We start from the raw sequence: 20,893 nt of genomic DNA on the forward strand, positions 1-20,893 counted from the left end.
AGAAGGACCCTTTAACCCTTGATGCCATCTCTGCTACCCCCCATGAACCCACAGAGTGAGGTTGCACACAATTTCCCAGAAGCACAAGGGTGCAGAAGTCCCTGTGGTGCCACCCACCACTCAGAACATGGAGATGATGCAGGTGCAGGTGCCCCAGGGCAGTGTGTGCCCCCAGTAGCACAGTTACCTCCTCGGAGGCGTAGTGTTTCCTGGCCAGCAGAGACTTGCCCAGCTCGATGCAGGTGGTGAAGCTGTCGTTGCGTGCGTCGATCTCCGCCTTGATGCCCTGGTGGTTGTTCATGAGCAGCTCCACGGAGGAGACGTCCCTAAAGGGAGCAAACCCATGGACTCTGCATTTCACAGCTGCTACACTGCAGACAAGTTACATTTTCAAACTGAACAGCAAAAGAATGGATTCTGAGATGTCTCTGCAGAACAGGAAGCGTTTCCCAAGGAGCAGCACCGTTCTGCTCTGAATCAGACACTGAATGAATGACCAAACCCCTCAGGACACAGTTTATATTGCAGTGACTTCAGCAGCCCCAGCCCCACACAGGAACAAGCAGTGCCACCAACCCTGACAGAGGTTCCCAATGACGTGCAGCCTCATCTCCCCTGCAGAAGAGCTGCCTGCCATTACCTGGGCTTCTCCTGGGCCTCAATCTGCCGGATGACATCCTCCATCCAGAGCATGAGGTCCCGGACCATGCTGAAGAAGCGGAACTTGTCTCCTGTGTCCACCAGCCGCACCCTGCGGCCCTCACAGGCGTCCAGCAGCGCCTTCCACGCCTCCAGGACCTCGTTCTCCCTCTTCTGGATGTCGTCGGCCTTGTCTCCAGCATAGGCGGCCTGGAGCCGTGCAGCGTCCTCCTGCAGCTGCCTCACCTGGGCGGGGACAGGGTGCTGAGCCACTGCACAGGGTGCTGAGCCACTGCACTGGGTGCTGAGCCACCGCACTGGGTGCTGAGCCACTGGACAGGGTGCTGACCCACCACACGGGGTGCTGACCCACTGCACTGGGTGCTGAGACACCACACGGGGCGCTGAGCCATCACACGGGCACTGCGTTGCCAGTGCAGCACCCCAGTGGCTTTCCAGGCCCCGTCAGTGCCAACACTACAAGGGCTGTTCTGCTGTTTAGGCAATATATCCCATGGAGAACATTTTAGAGAAGACTGCTGGGTCAAGGGACCGCCTAAAGAGCAAAGATTTGCTGCTGCCTAAACCTGCTGGAAATTGTGGTGCCAAAACAAACTGACCCTTAAATGTCAGGGCAAGTGGGCAGCATTTGCATCACCAAATCTCCTTCCCCTCACACAAGTGGCAGTGACACTCAGGGACTCTGGATCCAAACCACTGCAGCTGACAGAGGTGATGTCCCAAAAATGTAGATAATGACTTCAAAGAGAAGAAAAATTGGAGGTGTTAAGACCCTTCCACTATTAGAAGGCTCTTTTCCTTTCAAATGCTGTCTTGGGACATCAAATGCTAATTCTTGACTGTTTCAAGTATTTTTCAAGCCAGGAAACATTCTATTAGCTCTTGTGTAATAATCACTTTTTTAACATCAAAACAAACTGCCTTCTAGCTACAGGCATGGGGACTATGCCTCTCATAATGATCCATCTCAGTGCTCTGGCTGTTTCACTCAAAAATTATCCTAAGTGCTTTCCCCAGAGCTCTGTGCTATGATTACATATTCCTCACTTAGGTCTTGATTATAATTACCTTTTTGAAAAACTGGGATTGATGTTTTGTGATTGTCTCCCATTTTCTGTATAAAATCTACAGCTTCTGAAAGTAGAACACTTGGAAAATCAACTGCTTGCTCTATCCCCTTTATTCTAGTGCAAATTGCAACATACCCAAGAATTGGCTGTCAGCTTGGCCATAAAAGCTCTTTCCTGACCTACTGGGATAAGTGCAGTCAGTTGTAATTCCTCCATTCCTTAAGAAACTCGTTCCCTTTCCCAGTCCTCATTCTGGCAGCTGAACGTTTCATTTTGGTTTAGAATCCCTCACGTGCTATATAAGCAGCTGCCACCTTCTATTTAACATATCTTGGCTTCAGAAGGTTCAGAATTAGATCAAGTTTGGGTGCTTTTAAAAGTCTTACCCTGGGCTATGGACTTTAAATCTCTCCACTCTACCTGTACGAAGCACCTTGAAAGGCTGTATTTAAATCAGAATGCCCAGGTTCATAACCAAGTCAGAAAGTCCCTGTGTGGATTTTTAGACTGTCTCTGCCTCTCAGAAAGGAAAAATAAACAGTGCCTGGCACAAGAGGGTTTGCTTGGGGCTTATTTGGTGTTTTTTGAAACAAAAACCCCAAACCAAGCAACCAGCTAAAAAAAAATCAATGCCCAGCCAACCAGGCTTATATATTCCTTCATATTTGTACTTTAAATCAATACAGAAGCTCTCTGCCTTTATCACTTCTTCAGCCAAGGGCAGGAAATGGAGTAATGTCAAACAACTGCCAATGTGTTCAGAAGCCTGTGTACTTACAGATGGCTATTTCAGATAACCAACATACTGCCCTGACAGAGGAGCAGACAGCCAGGTAAGAGATGGGTGCAGGTGCAGTTATTCCCACAGCAATCCCCTTGGGAAGCAGCTGGCAGCCCTGTGTGTCCCAGGCACGGAGGGGCCAAGGACAGCAGCAGCACTGCCTCACTCAGGTTCCCATGCCCACAGCTCCCCTGCCACACACCTGGGTGCCCAGTGCCTGGATATCGTGCTCGAACGTCGTGTGCATTCTCTGTAGTGTTTCCACTGTGTTTTGGTCTCTACCAAGCTCTTCAGGCAGTTTCTTATGTTTGTCTTGGATGCGCCCTAAGATCTCCTTGGCATCGTGGTAAAATTTGTGCAGTTCATAAGAGGCTGCAAGGATTTGTGTTCTCGTGTCAATGAGCTCCAGAAGGTCAGCCCAGGCCTCATTGAGTCCGTCCTTCCACTCTGCGATTGTGGCAGCGTCCGAGTGTCCAGAGTTGATGAGCTCGTCCGCCATGTGGTTCACAGTGTCCACACGCTCCTGGCCGATGTTCCCGGTGTCCCGGGCGAACTCCCGGAACCGCTCCTGCAGCATCTGCAAGGCAGGCACAGTGCTGTGGTGACAGGCACCACCCGAGGGCCCACAGCAGCCCCGGGCTGGCCCACAGCCCTGTGTGGCACTCACCGTCACATGCTCGTAGTCCTGGCCCAGCTCGTGGGACCCAGCCACCACCTCCCGCTCTGCAATCCACTGCTCCAGGTCATCCACCTCGCGGTTGAGCTGGAACAGCCGGTGTCTCTCGTCCAGCTTGCCCCTCCTCTCCTCGGCCAGGTCCTTCAGGCCGGCGTACAGCTTGTCCACCTTGGACTGCCGCATGCTGATCCGCTCGCTGCAACGACAGCCGCGCTCAGCCCGCACCGCCCCTCGGGGCACGGGGACGGGGATAGCTGCACGGGATAGACCCCTGCCCCGGGCACCCAGTGCACAGAGGGCACACCTGCAGCCAGCAGAGGTGGCTGCAGTGGCTGGAAAACTCAGCTGTCCTGTAGGATAACCCTCTGGCTTTACAGAGAGGAGAGCTGGGAACCAAGCTCTGCACTTGTCCGGCCACAGAGTACACCAGTCTTCTTCCAAAGCCACAGGCAGGGACTGGGCTGCCGGGGCTGGGGCACTTCATTCTCATTTCAACTCTGCCTCCAGGTCCAGCAGCAATCATGGGTTTCTTACCCACTAAAGCTCAGGATTTCCACAAGGTATTAATAGTTCTACTTGCTGTATCTTTGGCCAATATTCTGTCTGAGCCATACAGCCCTGTCAAAGTGCCCTCCCTCTGCCTCCCCTGAACACTTGATGATGTTATTCCAGTACTCAGCCAGCTCAGCCAGAAGTCCCCTCTCCTCAGAAATGATCATGACCACAAGAGAGTGCTTTTGAGTTCAGTAACAACCTTGCACGGGAGGCAGAGGGAGTCTGTGCCAAGGCAGAGCAGTTACACTCAGCAGCCTCAGAGTGGAGTCAGCCTTGCAGCTGAAGCCAGAGGAGGATTCTGTCTGCTGAGCTGCAGCTCCTACAGCAAAACAGTTCTCATGTTTCCTGAATTCTACCCCAGGGAAAGCCGCTTAGGAAAGTGGAGATAAATTTCCCAAATGCCAGATGTTAATGTGCCCATGTTTAAAGCATCTGATTGCAGTCTCTGATTCTGCTGGAATCTCAGAGAGGGGGCAGATTTTGGGGAGTGCTGCAGGAGGATTTTGGCTGGATGAGCCAACCTGGACCTTGTCCCTCAGGACTGCTACACTTCCATGAGGTTCATCAGTGCTGGCACACCTGGCACCACCAGCCTGCACAGGGGTACAACAGACAGTGACTGAAGGTGTCAGAACCATCCAGAAATCAGCAGCAGCACATACTGCCCCTGCCTCTGGTCCAGGTGATCCAACATGCATCTTGAACTGAGTAAGGCTGAACTTCTCTTCCTCTTCTGAGCTACTTACTCTTTGTTGTAGTCTTTGTGGGTCAGGAAAACCTAAGGAAGGGACCAAACTACTAAAAGACCTAATGATCCAATTAAAAATGGCAGTTAATACCTTTCTGGGTGATTATCTGCCACCAAAGTTCTGCTGGTCTTTGAAAGCTGGTGCACAGTTTCAGCATAGTCTTCTACAGCTTGTTCCAAAATCTGGTGCTTCTTCAGCATGGACACAGCACTCTGCTCGTCCTGCAAGGGCACAGCAAAGGACAGTCAGGCCCCCAACACACAGCTGGGTGTGGCAGCAAACAGGGAAGACCTGCAAGGACCTGCTCCCAAGTACAACTTGAAGACAAGTTGTTCTGCCAGTGGTATTGAACAGCTGATGTCACAGCAAAGGGCACTGACAGAGAGCAAAACAACCAGTGAAAGAGAGAATGCAACAGCCCCTCTGGGATGCAGAACAAAATGACATCAGCTGTGCACTGAGTGGAGTTCCCACTTTGAAGCTCTTTGTGTGTTCCTACAACGCTGGTGACTGTGCAGGGCCCACAAGCATGGGACAGTTTAGGCACATCACTTGTCAGGCTCCTCAGTGACAGTGTGGGGCAAAGAACAGAAATCCTATGGAGCCCATGCCAATGGATTCTCCACCACAGTGCCTGGAGAAGCTCCAACCAAAACTTTCTATGCACTGTTATGACTAAAATAACCTCAACTCTCAGTGTTAACTGGTATTGTCAATAAATCTTTTCATTAGGATATTTTGCATAATGAACTGTTTGCATTAATACTCCTTATTTGCATTGCTTAGAAAAAAGAAAACAAACCCTTTCAGCTGGAGACTGAACACCCACAGAATGTGTTACACAGATACAAAGCTGAGCTTTATTTTCTCAGGGCAGGGAACACAGTGCACTTCTGTCAATACAAGTAAGACCCAGCCCTAACACCTCCTTGGAAAGGAGGAGTTCATGCTCTCCTTGGTATGTGTGATGCCCTTCTGCTCTCATGTCCCTGGCAGTCCAAGCTGGTCCCAGTGGCACGGCTCAGTGAGCACCAGGCCCCATTTCACAGCCAGGTGCACTGTGCTGTCCTTCAGCACTAACACTGAACTGGGCCTGACTGGGCCACACTGGTACCTCCAACCTTTCAGCAAAGGCAGGCACAGAGCTGCCAGCTGAGGATGCTTCCCTGGCCCTGCAGCAGGGCCCACCCTCCACCCTGTCCATGCCACACCAGACAGAACCCACCACCACTCAAGGCTTCCCCGGGAGTTCAATCCCTTCATGTGCCACTACCTCAGGCCATAGTAAATGATGTCCCTGCCTCCCCCCAGCGAAGCACTCAAGCCCAGCTGGTGTTGCTGTGGAGCTGCTCACCTTGGCCTTCTCCTCTGACATCATGTAGAGCTCCTGCTCGCTCATCCAGGCCTCGGCCTCGGCGGCGTCGAAGTAGTACTGCTGTGCCCTGTGCGACTCCTCCAGGCGCTTGTGGCGCTTCTCCGTCTCCTCAATGAGCAGGTTCCACAGCTGCTTCAGGTCTGCAAGTCTCTGCTGGATCACCTCAGCATTGGGGCTGCTCTCTGTGATGATGTTCTGACTCCTCTCAAAAATGTCATCGATACGAGGCTGATGGCCCTGGATTTCCTTCTGAAGGGTCTGCATGGGAGACAGGTTGGCTGATGAGGCAATGCCCAGCAGAAAGGAAATGCAGGTCAGGGCTCTTAACCCCCGAGAGGCAGCAAAACACATGTCATCAGCTGACAGGGCAGTGCCACCACCCATGGCCCACCACAGCACCCACTGTTTTGCCCCAAACCTTCCCAAATCAGTCAGCACTAAGGAGAAAAAGCAGGTGTGGAGCTATAAGAGCACTGACTTACCTGGTTTTTCTTTATCAGTAGCTGCACAGTCTGGAGGTTGTGTCCATGATCAGTAGATGTAGCAATGGGCATCCTCTCTCCAACCCACAACTGCAAGGGAGAGAAGAGCAGCACAGGTGATTTCAAACAAGCCCAGGCCCAGGAGGGCAGCAGAGAGAGGCTGCAGAAGGCAGCAGCACTCCAGCATGCTGGGGAGACATACTCAAGAGGTTTCCTCCCAGGATAGCTCTGCAGTAGGTGGGAACTTTTCCTGTTGGGTGGGGAACAGGATTTTGCCCGTACTCACAATTTCATCCTCCACATCCCGGTTGAACTGGTGGATCTCTTTGGAGGCCAGCAGGTTTGCCTTCCTCTCATTCAAAGGCTCCAGCAACTCCAAGAACTTCTTTTCTACAATAAGGCGCTTGCCATCGACTTCATCTGTACTCTTCCCCTCCTGGCTTAAAGCCCTGGCCTGGCTCTGCAGCTCCTCTATCTCCTTCTTACGAACATCCATTTGATTCTCCAGCATCTAAACAGAGACATGGCAAAAACGGCCTGAAAACCAGGGTAAAGGCAGCTGGTACAATGAGGGCACATCAACAGCTTCCTCATAAGGAAGAACAAGTGCCAGCCAGTGAGGATTCACCATGTTAATAATTATTGTAGCATTCATGTTACAAGGAACCAGGTTTAGACAGAGATCCACAACTGGGAGCACCTGCTGATCCCCTCAGCAGTGCCTGCTGGTGCAAATGGTCAATTTGGCAATGACAGATGAGTCTCCTCTATGGGTCAGAGAACCCTGAAACACTCTGGAGCACCTCAGTTAAATGCAGGCAAGAGCTTCATTGCTCTCTGCTGTCCCTGCTACTCCTTGCTGCCTTAAAGCAGCGAGTCAGGGGCAAGTCTGAACCACAGGCAGGCAGTCATTGCAGAGAGGGCACCCAGAAATGGGCATCTGATTTGTTTCCGTGTGTAGTTCTGGTTCTTCTGAAAGACATGAAACAACAGGGAGAAAAAAGCAAACAACCCCTTTTCTAAACTGAAAGATCCCCTGGCTGCTCCTGTGAGTGCAGTATCTGCTGCCTGCCCTCTCTGCACCCCGTGCTCTGTTTACCTGCTGCTTCTTCAACAGGATGTTGACACTGGTGAGATCCTTCCCGTAGTCATCCGACTGAATTTGGCTCTCCAAGCCATTGAGCCACTTGTCCAGGTCAGCACAGCTCTGGGTGAAGAGCTCTGCCTTGTTGGCATCAAAGAGCCGCTGAGCCTTGGTCTGGGTCGTGGATTCCAGCTCGTCCCACATCTGGTGGAGGCCTGTCAGCTTCTCCTTCACCACGGCTTCGGTCTCTGGCTTCTCTGCAATGAGCTGCATCCCCTCCTGCAAAGCAGAGAGCACCAATGGCACCCCCTCGGGAGCACTCCCAGCCTGGGGCACAATTACCCTGATTAGTGGGCACTCAGGATCCCTCAGCGCTGGCAGCATCAGCCACTCATTTCCTATCTTCAATTATCCAGTGACTCCTTGCAGAGCACAGCCCCCAGGTCCCTGTTGCCTAGGAGAGGTTTCTGGGAAGGTCAGGCAGTGCCTCCCTTCCCTTCCCCACCGCACACATTCCCTGGAGGAGCTCTGGGGGCACAGCTGGGTGGGATGGAGCAGGAGCTGGAGCTGCACACCCTGTGTCCCCAGCTTTTGGGGCCCTGAGCACCCAGTGCAGCACTGGGAGAGGGAGCTGATGGCACCAAACCCGAGCTGTGCCACTGAGAGCATTGTGCCATTGGGTCCAAGGCACAGGGAACAGGATTCCCTGGGAAGCTGGAGCCCTGCACCCAGCACCAGAAGAGCACTTGGGCACCTTTTGCCTTTATAAAATTGTATTCATTTTGGAAATATTTTCTTTATTCTAATGATGCCTCTATCTCTGCACCTGGGATGCTGCTCCCAAGCACGAATGTTAATCAGTATGAATGTTAATCCAGGCACTGTCACAACTCTGGTCCTTTGCTGCAATCTGATTTTTCAGAGGCAAAGGGGGAGGATGTATTAGCATCACTAAAAAAGAACTCCCAGTACTAAGAGCAGCCTTCTAATTACACCATTAAAGGGTATTGCCATTTGTAGATCACAGAAAAGCCTCTAATGGGATATGGAGTGCCAAAGTGGGAGAGGAAATGAGCAATTAAGCTAACTTACACTGAACAGAAACCCACTGTCAGAGCAAAGAGGAGACCTCCTCAGCGTTCCAGAGCTGCTCAGGAGAAATGGGGGGAAGTACAGCTCATCACAGTGTATTAAAGCTTCAAAGGCACTTGATACAGAGCTGTGAATCTTAATTAATGACAAAACTGCCTGTACTTTCCTTCATGCACTAATTTTGCATGGGGAAAGGCAGCCTGGTTTAGCACTGAATGAATGAGAACCCCCCTTAGCAGCACAGGAGGCTAAACTCAGCTATTCCCCTCCATCCCATTATTTCCTGGGCACTGCTTCTACCTTGTTAGCTCAAATGCCCACACTTGCCCTGTCTGCCCCTGGGGTATGAAACCCAGGCTGTGCCTTGCTCCTGACAGGCAGCAAAGACTGGACACACTAAATTGGCACTGCGGCCAATGGCTCATGTGTGAGAAGGGCCTGGATGCAAACCATTCACCATCAGTGAGGGACGCACTGGGTCAGACAGAGCAGCAGAACCCTCCTCTGGCCTTGGCTGTGGGATGAGTCCAGAGCCAGCTCTGCACAGGAGCAGGGCCCACCCCTGTGCACAACCACTCTGGACAACGAGCAGGGCATTTGTCAGGTGTCCTTTTCCTACCTTTTCAATCTTCTCCAGCCACTCCTTGTTGGATGCAAGCTCTGCCATGAATGCCTGATGCTTCAGCCACTTGCTGTGCAGGTTCCTCGCCTCATCGTAGGACATGTCCTGGGCTGTGAGCATCTTCTCATTGATCCACAGAGAGAGCTGGAAAGGAGAACACACCGGGGGTTGTGGAAACATTCCTTGTGTGAAGGAACCGGGGTTTGTGGGAACATTCCTAATGTGAATCAAGGCAAAGCATCAAAGTGCCTCCAGATCAAGAACAAAGAGGTGCCTCTAGAGAAGAGCTGTGTGAGATTCTAAGACTTCTCTTACTCAGGGTTTTACTCAAGGTTCAGTCCAGGCTCTACCTCTTCACCAGTGAAATGTAATCATCCTTCTCCAACCCGTGACTCCTGCAAAAAGGACAACTTTCCATGGGAAATTCCCTATTTCTACTCATATCAAAAGCAGAGATGGTTTTGGACCATCAATCTACACATTTGCCCACAGGCCTTTCTTTCTCTGCAGGTTTACACACATAATTTGTTTATTTGTCCAATCTCCAGGAGGGTTGTGGTACTCAAGACTTTTCTTCTCCCATTATATAAAATCCAAGACTATTTTCTCTCTGACTTCCTGCAAACACAAAGGCACTGAGAACAATTTCCATATCACCACTAGAGAAAACCAATACTTTCAGAGACAGTTGATTTGCCAAGGGCAAATGGAATGTGGAAATGATGCTAGCAGCCAACATCACATTTCCTCCTGGGGTGAGTCTGAGTGCTTCATCTGTCCCTTAGGTGTGCTTAAAAACCACATTCACAGAAGTGTTTATAGAATCTGAAAAGGTTCATTTTCTGCATATTTAGAGCGACCTACCCAAGTGGAAAATGTCAAAACAAATCTCAGCTTGGTTTCCAGAACACTTCTTGGGAGAGGAAGCAGCTCCAAAAGGACAGAAACAGAGCCCTGGCTTCCAGTGTGTGCTCAGGACACAGGGCAACAAATTCCACTGAGCACTCACAGGCCTTCTTCCAACTGTCCCTTAAAAGCACCGTTAAATTCCATACAAAGGGAAAACTTATCAGGCAAAACAGAGAAGCTCCTCACTGGATCTTCCCATCCAGATTAAACAGAAAAATGCCCATGTAAATGAAGACCTCTGGAGGCAGGAGCTGGTGTCAGCACAGGCTACTGAGCAGTGCGAGGCTCCATGGAGGGTGAGGCCATAACCCAGAATTGGTGGTTTCCCTCCTGCCTTCCTGGGGAGCAGAGAACTGCTCTGCCCTGCAAATGCACTGCTTGGCTTTCCCTGTTTGCTTCCACCCAGCCACAGCCCCGAGGCTCCAGGGTTTCCAAGTGTTTCCCCAGGGCAGGCAGCAGGTCCCTGTTCCCAGCTGGGTGAGGATAAACCCCTCTCTCTGCCTCCCACAGTGCTGCTCTGCTCCTCCTGAGGCACAGAAATGCAGAGACAGGATTGAAGGGCTTGCTATTAAAGTCTGGTGAGCAGGCACTGGAAGTCAGAATCTTCAGTGCAAAAGCAGGTTTTCAGAAAATAATACAATTCCCTAAGTTGCTTCACATCGAGCCTTGGAGCATTTATTTCTCCAGGAAGCCCTCAGCCAGTTGTTAAGGCCAGCAGAGCATTGGGCTGCCTCCCATCCTCTGCCCCTGCCCCATAAAATGCTGTTGGGGCTCTCAGCCCCCAGGCTGTGACATCCTGCAGTGCCAGTGCCAGCCAGGCACAGGGGACACCAACCAAACGCTGCCAAGGGGAGCTGAGAAAGAGCAGGGAGGCAAAAAAAGCCAAATGGCAACATTTATCACGTGGCCTCCTCTCAGGATGTTCTGCTGTCACTCTGTCACTCGCTCACACGTTTATTTAACACATTCACATTCAGGATTGCAGGAGAAGCAGCATCCCAGGATTAACCTGTGCCAGTGAAGGTGACTCCAAACACACAATCTGCTGTTTGCCCTGGCTGTGACCCTGGAGGGAAGGGTTGTCACTGCTGAGCTGTTGGAGAAGCCTTCCCCTGCCCCTCCTGGGCCCCGCTGGCCCTGCCTGGGCCTGGCAGGAAGGACAGGGGCAGGAGGCCACTGCTAGAACAACACCCAGCACAGAGAGCACAGTGGCTGCCCTGGGAAGGGACACTCTGCAGAGCACACTCTTCCTCTGCTCAGGTTACAGAGGGGTGGGACGCTGTCCCTGGGGCAGGAAGGCCAAAGGATCACAGCCAGGGGAGCAGGGGCAGCCTCAGAGTTGTGCCCCAGCAGCTCCCCCGCAGGCATGGCTGACCAAGGGGGAGGCTTCCCCTGGCTCCCTTCCAGCCCACAGGGCGGTGCTGCTCCATCACACAACCCCTCCAGCCCCACAGAAGTGTCAGCAGCACTTTGGAACCATGCTGATGTAAATCCTAAGGGTCATTATGGCTCAGTCTTCCCGGGAAACAGCCCTTCCATCATCACCAGGGCCAGTGTCCTCTTCAAGAGGAGCAGAGACAGTTGTGACATTTGGGTAATTGTAGGTTTGCTTTGAAATGTGCAGTCCAGACATCCATGCCTTAGTGGCTGGAGGGCAAAGGCACTCAGGCAGCCAACACTGCAGCTTCCATGCCTTCCTTTTGCTTTCAGTGGTACAAGGAAAACCAGCTCCCAGGGAACACATCCACGCTGACCCTGAGCCAGGGAACTTTGCACCAGAGAGGGCAGAGGGGAGGGAAGGAGCTGCTGCTCACAACAGCAGCATTCCTGCTCATCTGTCCTGCTTAACTGCCAATGAAGGAGCAGCTGAAGGCAAAGCTCATGGAGGGCTCACACAGCGCAGGACACAGAACTGCACCCAGGCACCCACACACAGCACTACTCGCCCAGCTCACCATCAAAACCTCCCAGGAAAGACTCTTTAGTATCTGTCAGTGCTGCATGAAATAACCTGGAAATTATTTGATTCGCTCCTCATGCTTGGACAAGAGTGTTCTAAACCTTAAAATGTCTTCCCTGTAAACAGGCCATGCAAGTCACCAGAAAATCTGGAAACCATTTCTTTTTTAAAATCATAATATTTAATTTTAGCACATGTATCCTATCATGTAAATCACCCAGTACAAATGACCCAGCTTAACCCTGCTCCCCTCTTATTCCTTAACCTCCTGTTCTTCTGACTAATATTTGGTAGAAATCCCTTGGACTCTCCTGCACCAGGCCACATACAGCTGTAGACAAAGTCCTTAGTAAGTGTAGTGCTAATCCCACGTGATTATAATTCATCCCACAGCAGAAAATCTTCATTGCTTTTGGCAGTTTCCTATTTCTTTAGCTTACATGACAAAAGAAAAGTCGATTCATGAGAAAAGAAAAAAGAAACACTCTTTTTGCAGGGTTTTTTTCTGTTTACTCCACACCAAATACTACTGGATGACTTGACTGCAAAATGCTGAGCATTCCAGTCCTCACAGGACATGGAGTGAATGCCCTTCTGCAGGATGCAGCTTTGAGCAGTACAAGTGAAAGGACAGGACTTACCTCTTGACAATCCTGAAGAAACTTCTGGAGGTCCCTGTTGTCCTTCAGCCTCATCAGCAGTTCACTGGCTGCTTCACGGTTCTTCCTGTGTCTAGTCACAAAAAACAGCAGAGAAAAGAACTTGAAACAGGCATTTATTTCATGGCAGGCTGGCCCTGCTGGTTCCTGGAGCCTCTCTGGGACAGAAGCTTTGTGCACCTTGGAGCACATTTTTCAGACTGTTTAAGAAGACAGAAGACAAGGAAAGGTTAGTCTGGAATTCCTGGTTTTGATACATCACTTGAAGGATGAGTCATGCTGATAATCCCAAAGGTCTTGGAGGGTTCTTCAAATGGAATGGCCCTGAAGAGCTGATCTCAAGGTACCTCTGGGCATGTTTTTAAAAAATGCTTCATTTGGAGTAGTTATCCCTGTCCTTTCTTTGTTTATGAGGTGATTTCCAATGGAAGAGACAGAGTAAAAAAGGTAATTTTTATTTGTTCCTGTTGCATTGTGCAGGGGTTTAAAGTGAAATATTGCTGCCATTTATAATAAGACAAATAGGTAGTGAGAGTTGGAAATTATTTTAGAGGGTGGCAATTTATAAGATGAGCTCAGCACATGCTGGTAAGAGCTAAATAAATCCATGTTAGTGGAGGTCCCCAGAGACTCCCAGTGTTCCAGAGGCCCATAAATCACATGGTGATGACACCAGCTGGATGACGAGAGCACTTTCCCTGCTCTACAACAAGGCACCAGAGCAAACTCAGGCACGAATTTAGTGCCTTCAGGAACACCAGGAACACTCAGGGATACATTTGCTATTAAAGCACAAGGTCTGTAGGCAGAGGAACAGGAGAAAACCCTTTGCAGGATTTCAGTTTGCTCTCTTTGGTCTCAACAGCTGCCTGTGAATAACCAGGAGAGCAGGACCCTGTGGCTGCAGGTCAGGAAAATGCACCCACAGACTGGATGGCCAGGAAGACACAAATAACCACCAGAGCAAGAGCCTGGAATACCAGGCCAGGTGAGCCTGAACCTTTGACAGGTGTTACCTGAGAGAGCACAAGGAACAGACACACAAACTGTGCCTGAGGAGGAAACTCTCCAGGGCTGCAAACACCCCTGAGGTCCAGCCTGCTCTCTCCTGGCTGCATTCTCTGTGCCTGGGCAAACCCAGGGCATTACTCAGGCTGCTGAAATGGAGCAAAGAACTGCCTGGGTGATTTTATCTCCATGTTTTCATAGATTTAAGGTGAGATCACATTACAGACTTGTGTATTCTGGAGAGGACACAAGTTGTGAAGTTAAAAGGAGAACTTTCATGACATTTACTGGAATGGAGTTAAGACTAAGCACTAAGTTTCTATGTTAGAAACCTTGAGTTTAAAAAACTAATAAAATTATCTCCCACTGAGTGTTGGAAATACTAATCCCAAGGACTCTGAGGAAACCATGCAGGGATACCAAACAGAGGATGACATACCACAACAAGTATGAACTTTGCTGCTCAGAGCTATCTAACTGTAAAAGGTTGTTTTGTTGTCCAAGGTGACCTGGAGTGAGCCTGGACAGTGGCTGTTCCCTGAACAGGGCTGAGCTCTAACAAGGTGGAAGCATTGTGAGAATGGACACTGCTGGAACAGACAGGAATTCCTGCGTTTTCTTCATTGACAATTTTATGTTCTCCTGCTCCAGACTGGCTACAACTAAATACTATTAACTCCTTGTTCAAATAAAGAACTCCTTGTTCTTTAAAAGAATTCACACTTAAGGTTTTCTCTGACTTACTGATTTGCTATGGTAGTTTGTGGAGTAAGACCCCACACTTGCAGAAAACTTTGCTCTGCAGGTTCCCAGTTATTTATAATGACTTGGAACTCCTCTGCCTGTATCACACATGTGCCTTCCACCCTAAGTGTAAGATCTGACACAAATGATTGCAAGAACAGAGCACCACAATTGTCCCAGTGTCCCCATGCTGACTCCAAGGGGCCCCTGAGAATGCTGACAGTGCTGAAAACTGACAAAACCACTTGTGGTTTAACTGCAAAAGCCTTGTGGCTTTCAAGGCCTGTGCAGAAATAATAAATCCTACACGTGCTGTGAACATCAATGTGAATGCAAGTGCTGCATGGAACACTGAGATACAGGCAGGGCAGCCCCAGCTCCTCCTGTCCCAGCTAACAGGAGGCCTCTCCCTTCTGAATGGGCAAGAACAAAAATTACTTCTGTTCTCTGTTGAACAGAAATTTGCACAAATACAAAAGTTGATGTAGAACAGGCCCAGATCACAACTTGTGCCAGATTTGCCACTGTCTTTGAACGAAATTTCACTTGTAGAGTCAGAGAGGCCACGCACAGGCAACATGGGCTGGGGCAGTACCCCAACACTTTTCCAGGAGAAAATGGAGGAGAAAAGGCTCCAGAGTAGCAGAAGTGCCCAAAGCAGGGACAGCTGCAGCAGGGAGACCAGCTTCTTTCCCAGCTGGAAAAGCTAGGGATAGCTTGATTCAAACCCCCCTGCTCCTTTCCCCACCCTTTCTCCATGGCCTTATCTCCACTGCTCTTCCCTGTGGCCTGCACTGAAGCTGGACTGTTTCTCTTCTGCTGCACTCTCCTCTCCCTCATACCATCCCTACTGAGGTGGAGCCACTGCAGGGCAGGGTGTCCCTGCTGCACCAAGGGACAGGGGCTGTCCTCAGGAACAGCTCAAGAGCATGGCTGTGGAAAATACTGAGCACCACAGAAAACTACAAAGAGCTCCGTGGGGGAAGGATGGAGCCACTGCACATACTTGTACTTGTTTGTTTGGGTCCTTTGTTACAGATCCAGGAGGAGCTGGGCTGGGAGAGCCACTTTCTGTAAAAGCAGAGGCTTCCTTTGCCACCACTCCCAGTGCACCCAGCCCCAAGGCTTTGTTCCTGAGGCTTATCAGCCTGACAGACTCGGGAGCAATTCCACGGATTTCCTGAAGCGCAGCCACCGGATGGTTTTTGCAGCACTCAGCAGGAACAGTTCTGGGATTGAGGAAACACTCTGGGCAAAGTGGCCTTAAAGCAACACAGTCTGCAGCACATCCCACAGGCAGCACGGCCCAGGGGCCAAGGGGTGCCCCAGCACAGAGGGGACACAGGGAGCAGCTGCACTGGGACACTGGGACAGCCACAGCAGCAGGACCCCCCTGCAGGGCACAAAGGACACAGGCCAGTGTTCCACCCAGCCACCCCAGACAGGCTGCAACAAGCAGCTGCCCATCTGCTGTGATATCCCTAAGTGGATGGGAAAACTCAGAGCAGAGGACATGGAAAGTGAGAGAGGGTAAATAAGGATAATTACTGTCCTAGCTGTCTGATTGCTTTCATATAATGCCCTCTTCCTGCCCTTGCAGATGCTCCCTGGGATCTGGAGTCAAGCTGGTTAGAGAATGGAAATGTGGGGTATCCCTGGGGTTGGGCTGCCAGGGGGCTCAAAGGAAGGGTGATCAGTAACATTGGACAGTTCTCTGCTGTGTTCTGATGTCACCACTGCAAAGTGCCTTGAAAGACTCCACTATTACCCAACCCAAAAGCAGAAAGGGCCATGAATCACAGCCACAAAAATGGAGCATTTGAGTTTCAAAGACAAAGAAACTCCTGATGTTCTGCAGCATCTGTAGCACAGCCACGGAGAGAAGGCAAAGCACTTGTTCCAGGATGAAAGCCACATTTGTACCAGTGCTTCCTAATCTGATGGCACTCCAGCCAGACAGGCTGAGGAAGCGATCAAAGCGGTGGAGGCACTGCCAGTTCCAGTCCTAAAGAGCCACGTTCCTTCTCCAGAGGAAGGACAGGAATACCTTATTATAATTACCCCAGCACAGGAACCAAGGCTTGTGGGACCAGACAAAGTTACTGCTACAGCTCCCACCACAGCACAAACTCTGTTCTTACTCCAGAGTTGCACAGCACTCCTCACACAGCCCAGCCTGGGCAGGGAGCTCATTACCCAGCAGGCCTCTACAAACTGGGACAGCTATTATTTAATTAACGTTAGCCCAGCGCATTTTTGAAACATGACAGAGTCTATTTTTCCACAGGACAAAGGAAACAGTCTGCAACAGACATCTTCTGAGCTGTTCCTTTGCCTTTGGAGGCTGGAAAAAGGGCCTCTCTCAGAGAACAGAATTCAGTCACCAAGAGCCACATTCTGCCACTGCCCTGACCTTACCTGTCATCAATAGAGTCCACTTTCTCCTGGATTTTGTCAGAGTTAATGTTCCCATCACTAACGAGCCTCCTGCCAGTCTCCACAACTGCATTGATCTTTTCTTCATTGGCATCCATGGTGGTCATGAAATCCTCCTGCTTTTTGATGGCAGCCTCTGCTCCTTCCAAGGTGGTGGGCATCTCGGTGTGCGCCAGGACGTACTCCTGGGGTTACAGCAGAGACCAGAGAGGGGACACTGTTACATACAGGCTGTGCTGCTGCTCCAACAACACACACCCATCACACATCTCCCAGCAAACATCTCCCAAGAACAGTTCCAAGTAAAATACGGTTAAAAAAGGCAACTTATCTGTAGCTCTCCTGCCAAATGATTTTTTCTGTTAGTTGTTTACAGTATACAAAATGCCAGCCTGGAGAAATGAAGTCAGGTATATCTTGACCACTTGCCTGGTTATTAAGAAAAGCTTCTGCTTGCTTGGTGTCTCTGAGGAACAGCTGGTAGGCATGGGACTGGGAAAGGAGATTCTGCCTGTTCTCCCACATCTTGTGCAGCTCATTCCATCCAGTGTCCAAGGCTTGCAGGCGCTGGCGTAAGAACATGTACTGAGCGTCAGTTTGCCCCTGTGTCACCATCTCCCCCATGTCCCTCATCTTCTGATAGTCTTCCTCGTAATTGTTGATCTCATTCTTAATGTTCTCGTGCTGAGTGAGCAGCTTCTCAGCCTCTGTCAGAGTGTTGGGCATGTCCTCGGATGCGATGGCAGTCTGTGTCCTGGAGAGCCACGACTGGAAGTCATCCAGGTCCCTCAGGAACTGCTGCAGCTTGCTGGCCTCTCCCAGGGACTCCTCACGGTTCTTCAGGGTGGTCTTCATCTCCTCCCACACGTCGTTGATCTCGGCCAGGCGCGCCAGGATGGCCTGAGCCTGGTCGGGGTGCTCCGACTCCAGCTTCTCCGCCTCCTTCTGCAGGTCGCTGAGCTTGGCCTCGATGGCCACCAGGTCCCGCTCCATGCCCGTCAGCTTCCTCTGCAGGGCCATCACCCCTGCCAGGTCATTACCCAGGTCCTGTGTGGACTCAATCACTTTGGTCTTTTCCCTAATCCAGGATTTGGTCTCGTTACATTCAAGGTGGTAGTTCTGGATACTCAGAGCAGAGAGCAGAGCATCCTTCTTCCTGTCTACCAGTTCTCTGAACTGGCTCCACCTGAAACGAGTGAGAGAAGAGCAGAGAAACTGAGGTTTGTGGGCAAAGGCTATGGCAACGCTGCTGAGTGAGCAGTTGCTCCCCCCAGTTTGGTGAGCCATGACATCACCCAGCTGTTCATGGTGTCCTCAGTCCTTCCCACACCAGCAGTAATTCTAGCAAAGCAACCATTAACCAAGCACACTGAGTATTGTTTTTCCCCAAGTGAAAAATTGCCAGTTACGTCAGTATTTCATACTAAATGCACTCTCTTAGTTTACTCCGAAGCTAAAAAATGAGTGAGTTTACATGAAATTATACTGGTTTCTTTTTTTTCATAATAATCATTCCAGTCAATTTCCAGCTCTCAAATCAAGGCACTGACACACTCAGGGCCTGATTAAGTCAAAAGCACAACTCCATCTGTTAATCAAATATTTGGAAGGTGCAGCAGCTCTTTCCTTTTGAAGCTTTAAAGGCCTACCTTGAAGATGCTCCAGGTACCAGTATCAGAACATCTTACAAAACATATATAAGGAACCCAGGTGGCACCACCATACTTGTTCCAGGCAGTACCACGTTCATGAGCAGGAGGCCCTCGCTCACCTGGTGTTGAGTTTGTCCTGCTGTGCTTTGATCTTCTCGCTGGGGTGGCCGCTGTGCATCAGCTGCCTGGCAATCTGGTTCACCACTGCCACGCGGGACGCCTGGTTGTTCATCTCGGGTTCTAAGCTCTCAAACCTGGAGTCAGGGAAAACAAACAAACAAAAGGCCCCACACCCATTAGGGAATCTGAGCCACAAGCAAAAAGCTTCCAGCCAGTATTGCCCAAACTTCCTGGGAAAGGCATTCTCACCTGTGCTGGATCACTTCCAGGTCCTCCAGCTTCTCTGGAATCTGCATGTTATTCAGCCACTTCTCCTTTTCGTCAATCCAGAGCTCACAAGCATCAGCCTCGCTGAACATCTTGTACAGAGCGAGGGTGTCCTGCAAGGCTTGCTTGCGCAGCCGGGTCAGCTCAGCAACCTCTTTGTACCTCTCCTCGATGCCAGTCAGCCGGCCCTGCACGTCGGGAGAGCCGGCGTGCTCCTGGGGCAGGGCCTTGGCCTGTTCGTGCAGAGAGTCGATGGTCGGCCGGTAGCTCGCGATCTCCTCAGCCACATCCTTGTGCTTCTTCACCAAGGACTGGGTGGAATACTCGTCATGGCCAACATCGTTGCTGGACACAATTTTGAGGATGTCCAACATCCAGGCATCGATGTCGTCAGCGTCAGCCTGGAACTGGTGAAGCAGAGAGGCTTCCTCCAGACGCTTCTTCCTAATGGCAGATAACTGCTCCAGGTTGGCCCACTGCTCCCGGATATCCTTAATTCTTTCTCTGATCTTCTCGGACCCAAAGTGCTCTTCCGCAATCATGTCTTCACCTTCTTTTATCGCCTGCTGAAAGTGGCCACTGCGGCCGCTCATCTCGTCCTCAAACGCCTTATGTTTGCTCAAGAGTCGGACCACACTGGTGAGATCCTTGCCATAGTCATCAGAGGACAGGATCTGCTCCTTCTCCCTGATCCACCCCTCCTCCTCAGCCATTTCCCAGAAGAACTTCCAGAGGCGTCGGGACTCCTCGAGGCGCGCCCGGCGCTCAGCTGCGAGCTGGCACAGCTCCTGGTAGCAGAACTCCATGTGTGCCACGCGGTCACGGATCACCTGCGGGTCACACGGCTTGTACCCTGCTCAGACAGAGAGCACACGTTACACCCTGGGCCCGGGCACTGCCACCCTACAGCTGGGGCATGCACAGGCCCTCAGTTCCTGATTATTCCAAGTTTGGGTCAAAGAATCCATAGTTACCCTCCTGGAAGTGAGTGTGAGCTACTCAAGCTCCACCACACAATAGTACAGGTCAGAAAATATTATTCTTTGCCTGAAGACAAAATAACCAAACCAAAATTCACTGAATTTAGATTTAAACCAGCTCCTTACACAACTGCACAAAATGGATGTCATTTCCTCTAATTAATGGGAATTTCTAGGGAATTGCTTCCTTTTGGCATACACTGGGACACCATAAGACTGGGCCTAACAGACTGCTGTTTGCACCAGGAGCACAGAATGGGGCACTAATGGTGACCCTGTAAAGCCACAGCAGCTGCTGGTGAGGAGCGTGACATCCTGTGCAAAGCACAAGGCCATGCTCAGTCCTGAGCAGGCTCCTGGGCAAATGGATCACTGACAAGGGAGGAATTAATTCCTTCAGAGGGAACTAATGCAGCTGGATTGCTTACTCTGCTGGGGAACTCAACCTAACCTACCCTGCAGAACTAACGAGCCTTAGAACTGATCTTACAGGTAATTAACATTAAGAAGGGCGTGTCAGGTGCTGGTTACCTTCTCCGTCAGTGGCAAACTTCTGAGCAGAGGCATTGACCCCTCTCACTCTCTCAGCCTGAATGCCAATGTCAGCTTCCACCAGGGCATGTTTCTGCAGCAGGTCTTCCACTCCTAACAAATGTTTGCCGTAGTCTTGGGACAGCAGAAGCACCTGATCAAAATGTAGAGGACAAGTAAAATGGGCTGAAGGCCTCAAGCCGTTTCTTTCTTCCTGACCCCAGGCAAGACACCATTCGCTGTTGGTTCATCAAGTCAGAGAAACACCAGGTCCATAAGGACATCAATTCCAAACGTAGAGAGACAAGGCTGGTCCCAATTTGGGCCAATATGGACATCAACTCCAAATGCAGAGAGACAAGGCTGACTCGAATTTGGGCCAATATGTTTAAACTCACTGGCGACCATGAAGAACTTGACTGCTCTTTAACGAGCTTCAAGTCTAGGATGATGGGAGGCTGAGTTAGCTCAGCAGGACCAA

General features: G+C 50.6%; 1 protein-coding gene across 5 annotated transcripts in view; it reads right to left on the minus strand.

Annotated features, from left to right (window-relative positions):
• The window catches only part of SPTBN1 (spectrin beta, non-erythrocytic 1), a 117,995-nt gene that overhangs the window by 13,618 nt on the left and 83,484 nt on the right, over positions 1-20,893 (minus strand). For all 5 annotated transcript variants that reach the window (XM_071582254.1, XM_071582255.1, XM_071582253.1 and 2 more), the window contains 16 exons: positions 20,413-20,566; positions 18,884-19,754; positions 18,634-18,768; positions 17,292-18,048; positions 16,845-17,047; positions 12,657-12,747; positions 9,144-9,290; positions 7,448-7,711; positions 6,635-6,859; positions 6,349-6,438; positions 5,846-6,124; positions 4,582-4,712; positions 3,179-3,383; positions 2,714-3,088; positions 641-885; positions 188-326 (listed from right to left, as the gene is read on the minus strand). In XM_071582254.1, the coding sequence (XP_071438355.1) occupies positions 188-326; positions 641-885; positions 2,714-3,088; positions 3,179-3,383; positions 4,582-4,712; positions 5,846-6,124; positions 6,349-6,438; positions 6,635-6,859; positions 7,448-7,711; positions 9,144-9,290; positions 12,657-12,747; positions 16,845-17,047; positions 17,292-18,048; positions 18,634-18,768; positions 18,884-19,754; positions 20,413-20,566 (4,311 nt within the window). The remainder of the gene's footprint in view (positions 1-187; positions 327-640; positions 886-2,713; positions 3,089-3,178; positions 3,384-4,581; positions 4,713-5,845; positions 6,125-6,348; positions 6,439-6,634; positions 6,860-7,447; positions 7,712-9,143; positions 9,291-12,656; positions 12,748-16,844; positions 17,048-17,291; positions 18,049-18,633; positions 18,769-18,883; positions 19,755-20,412; positions 20,567-20,893) is intronic.

This window comes from Pithys albifrons, chromosome 2 (assembly GCF_047495875.1).
Source record: "Pithys albifrons albifrons isolate INPA30051 chromosome 2, PitAlb_v1, whole genome shotgun sequence".
NCBI classification, from domain to species: Eukaryota; Metazoa; Chordata; class Aves; order Passeriformes; family Thamnophilidae; genus Pithys; species Pithys albifrons.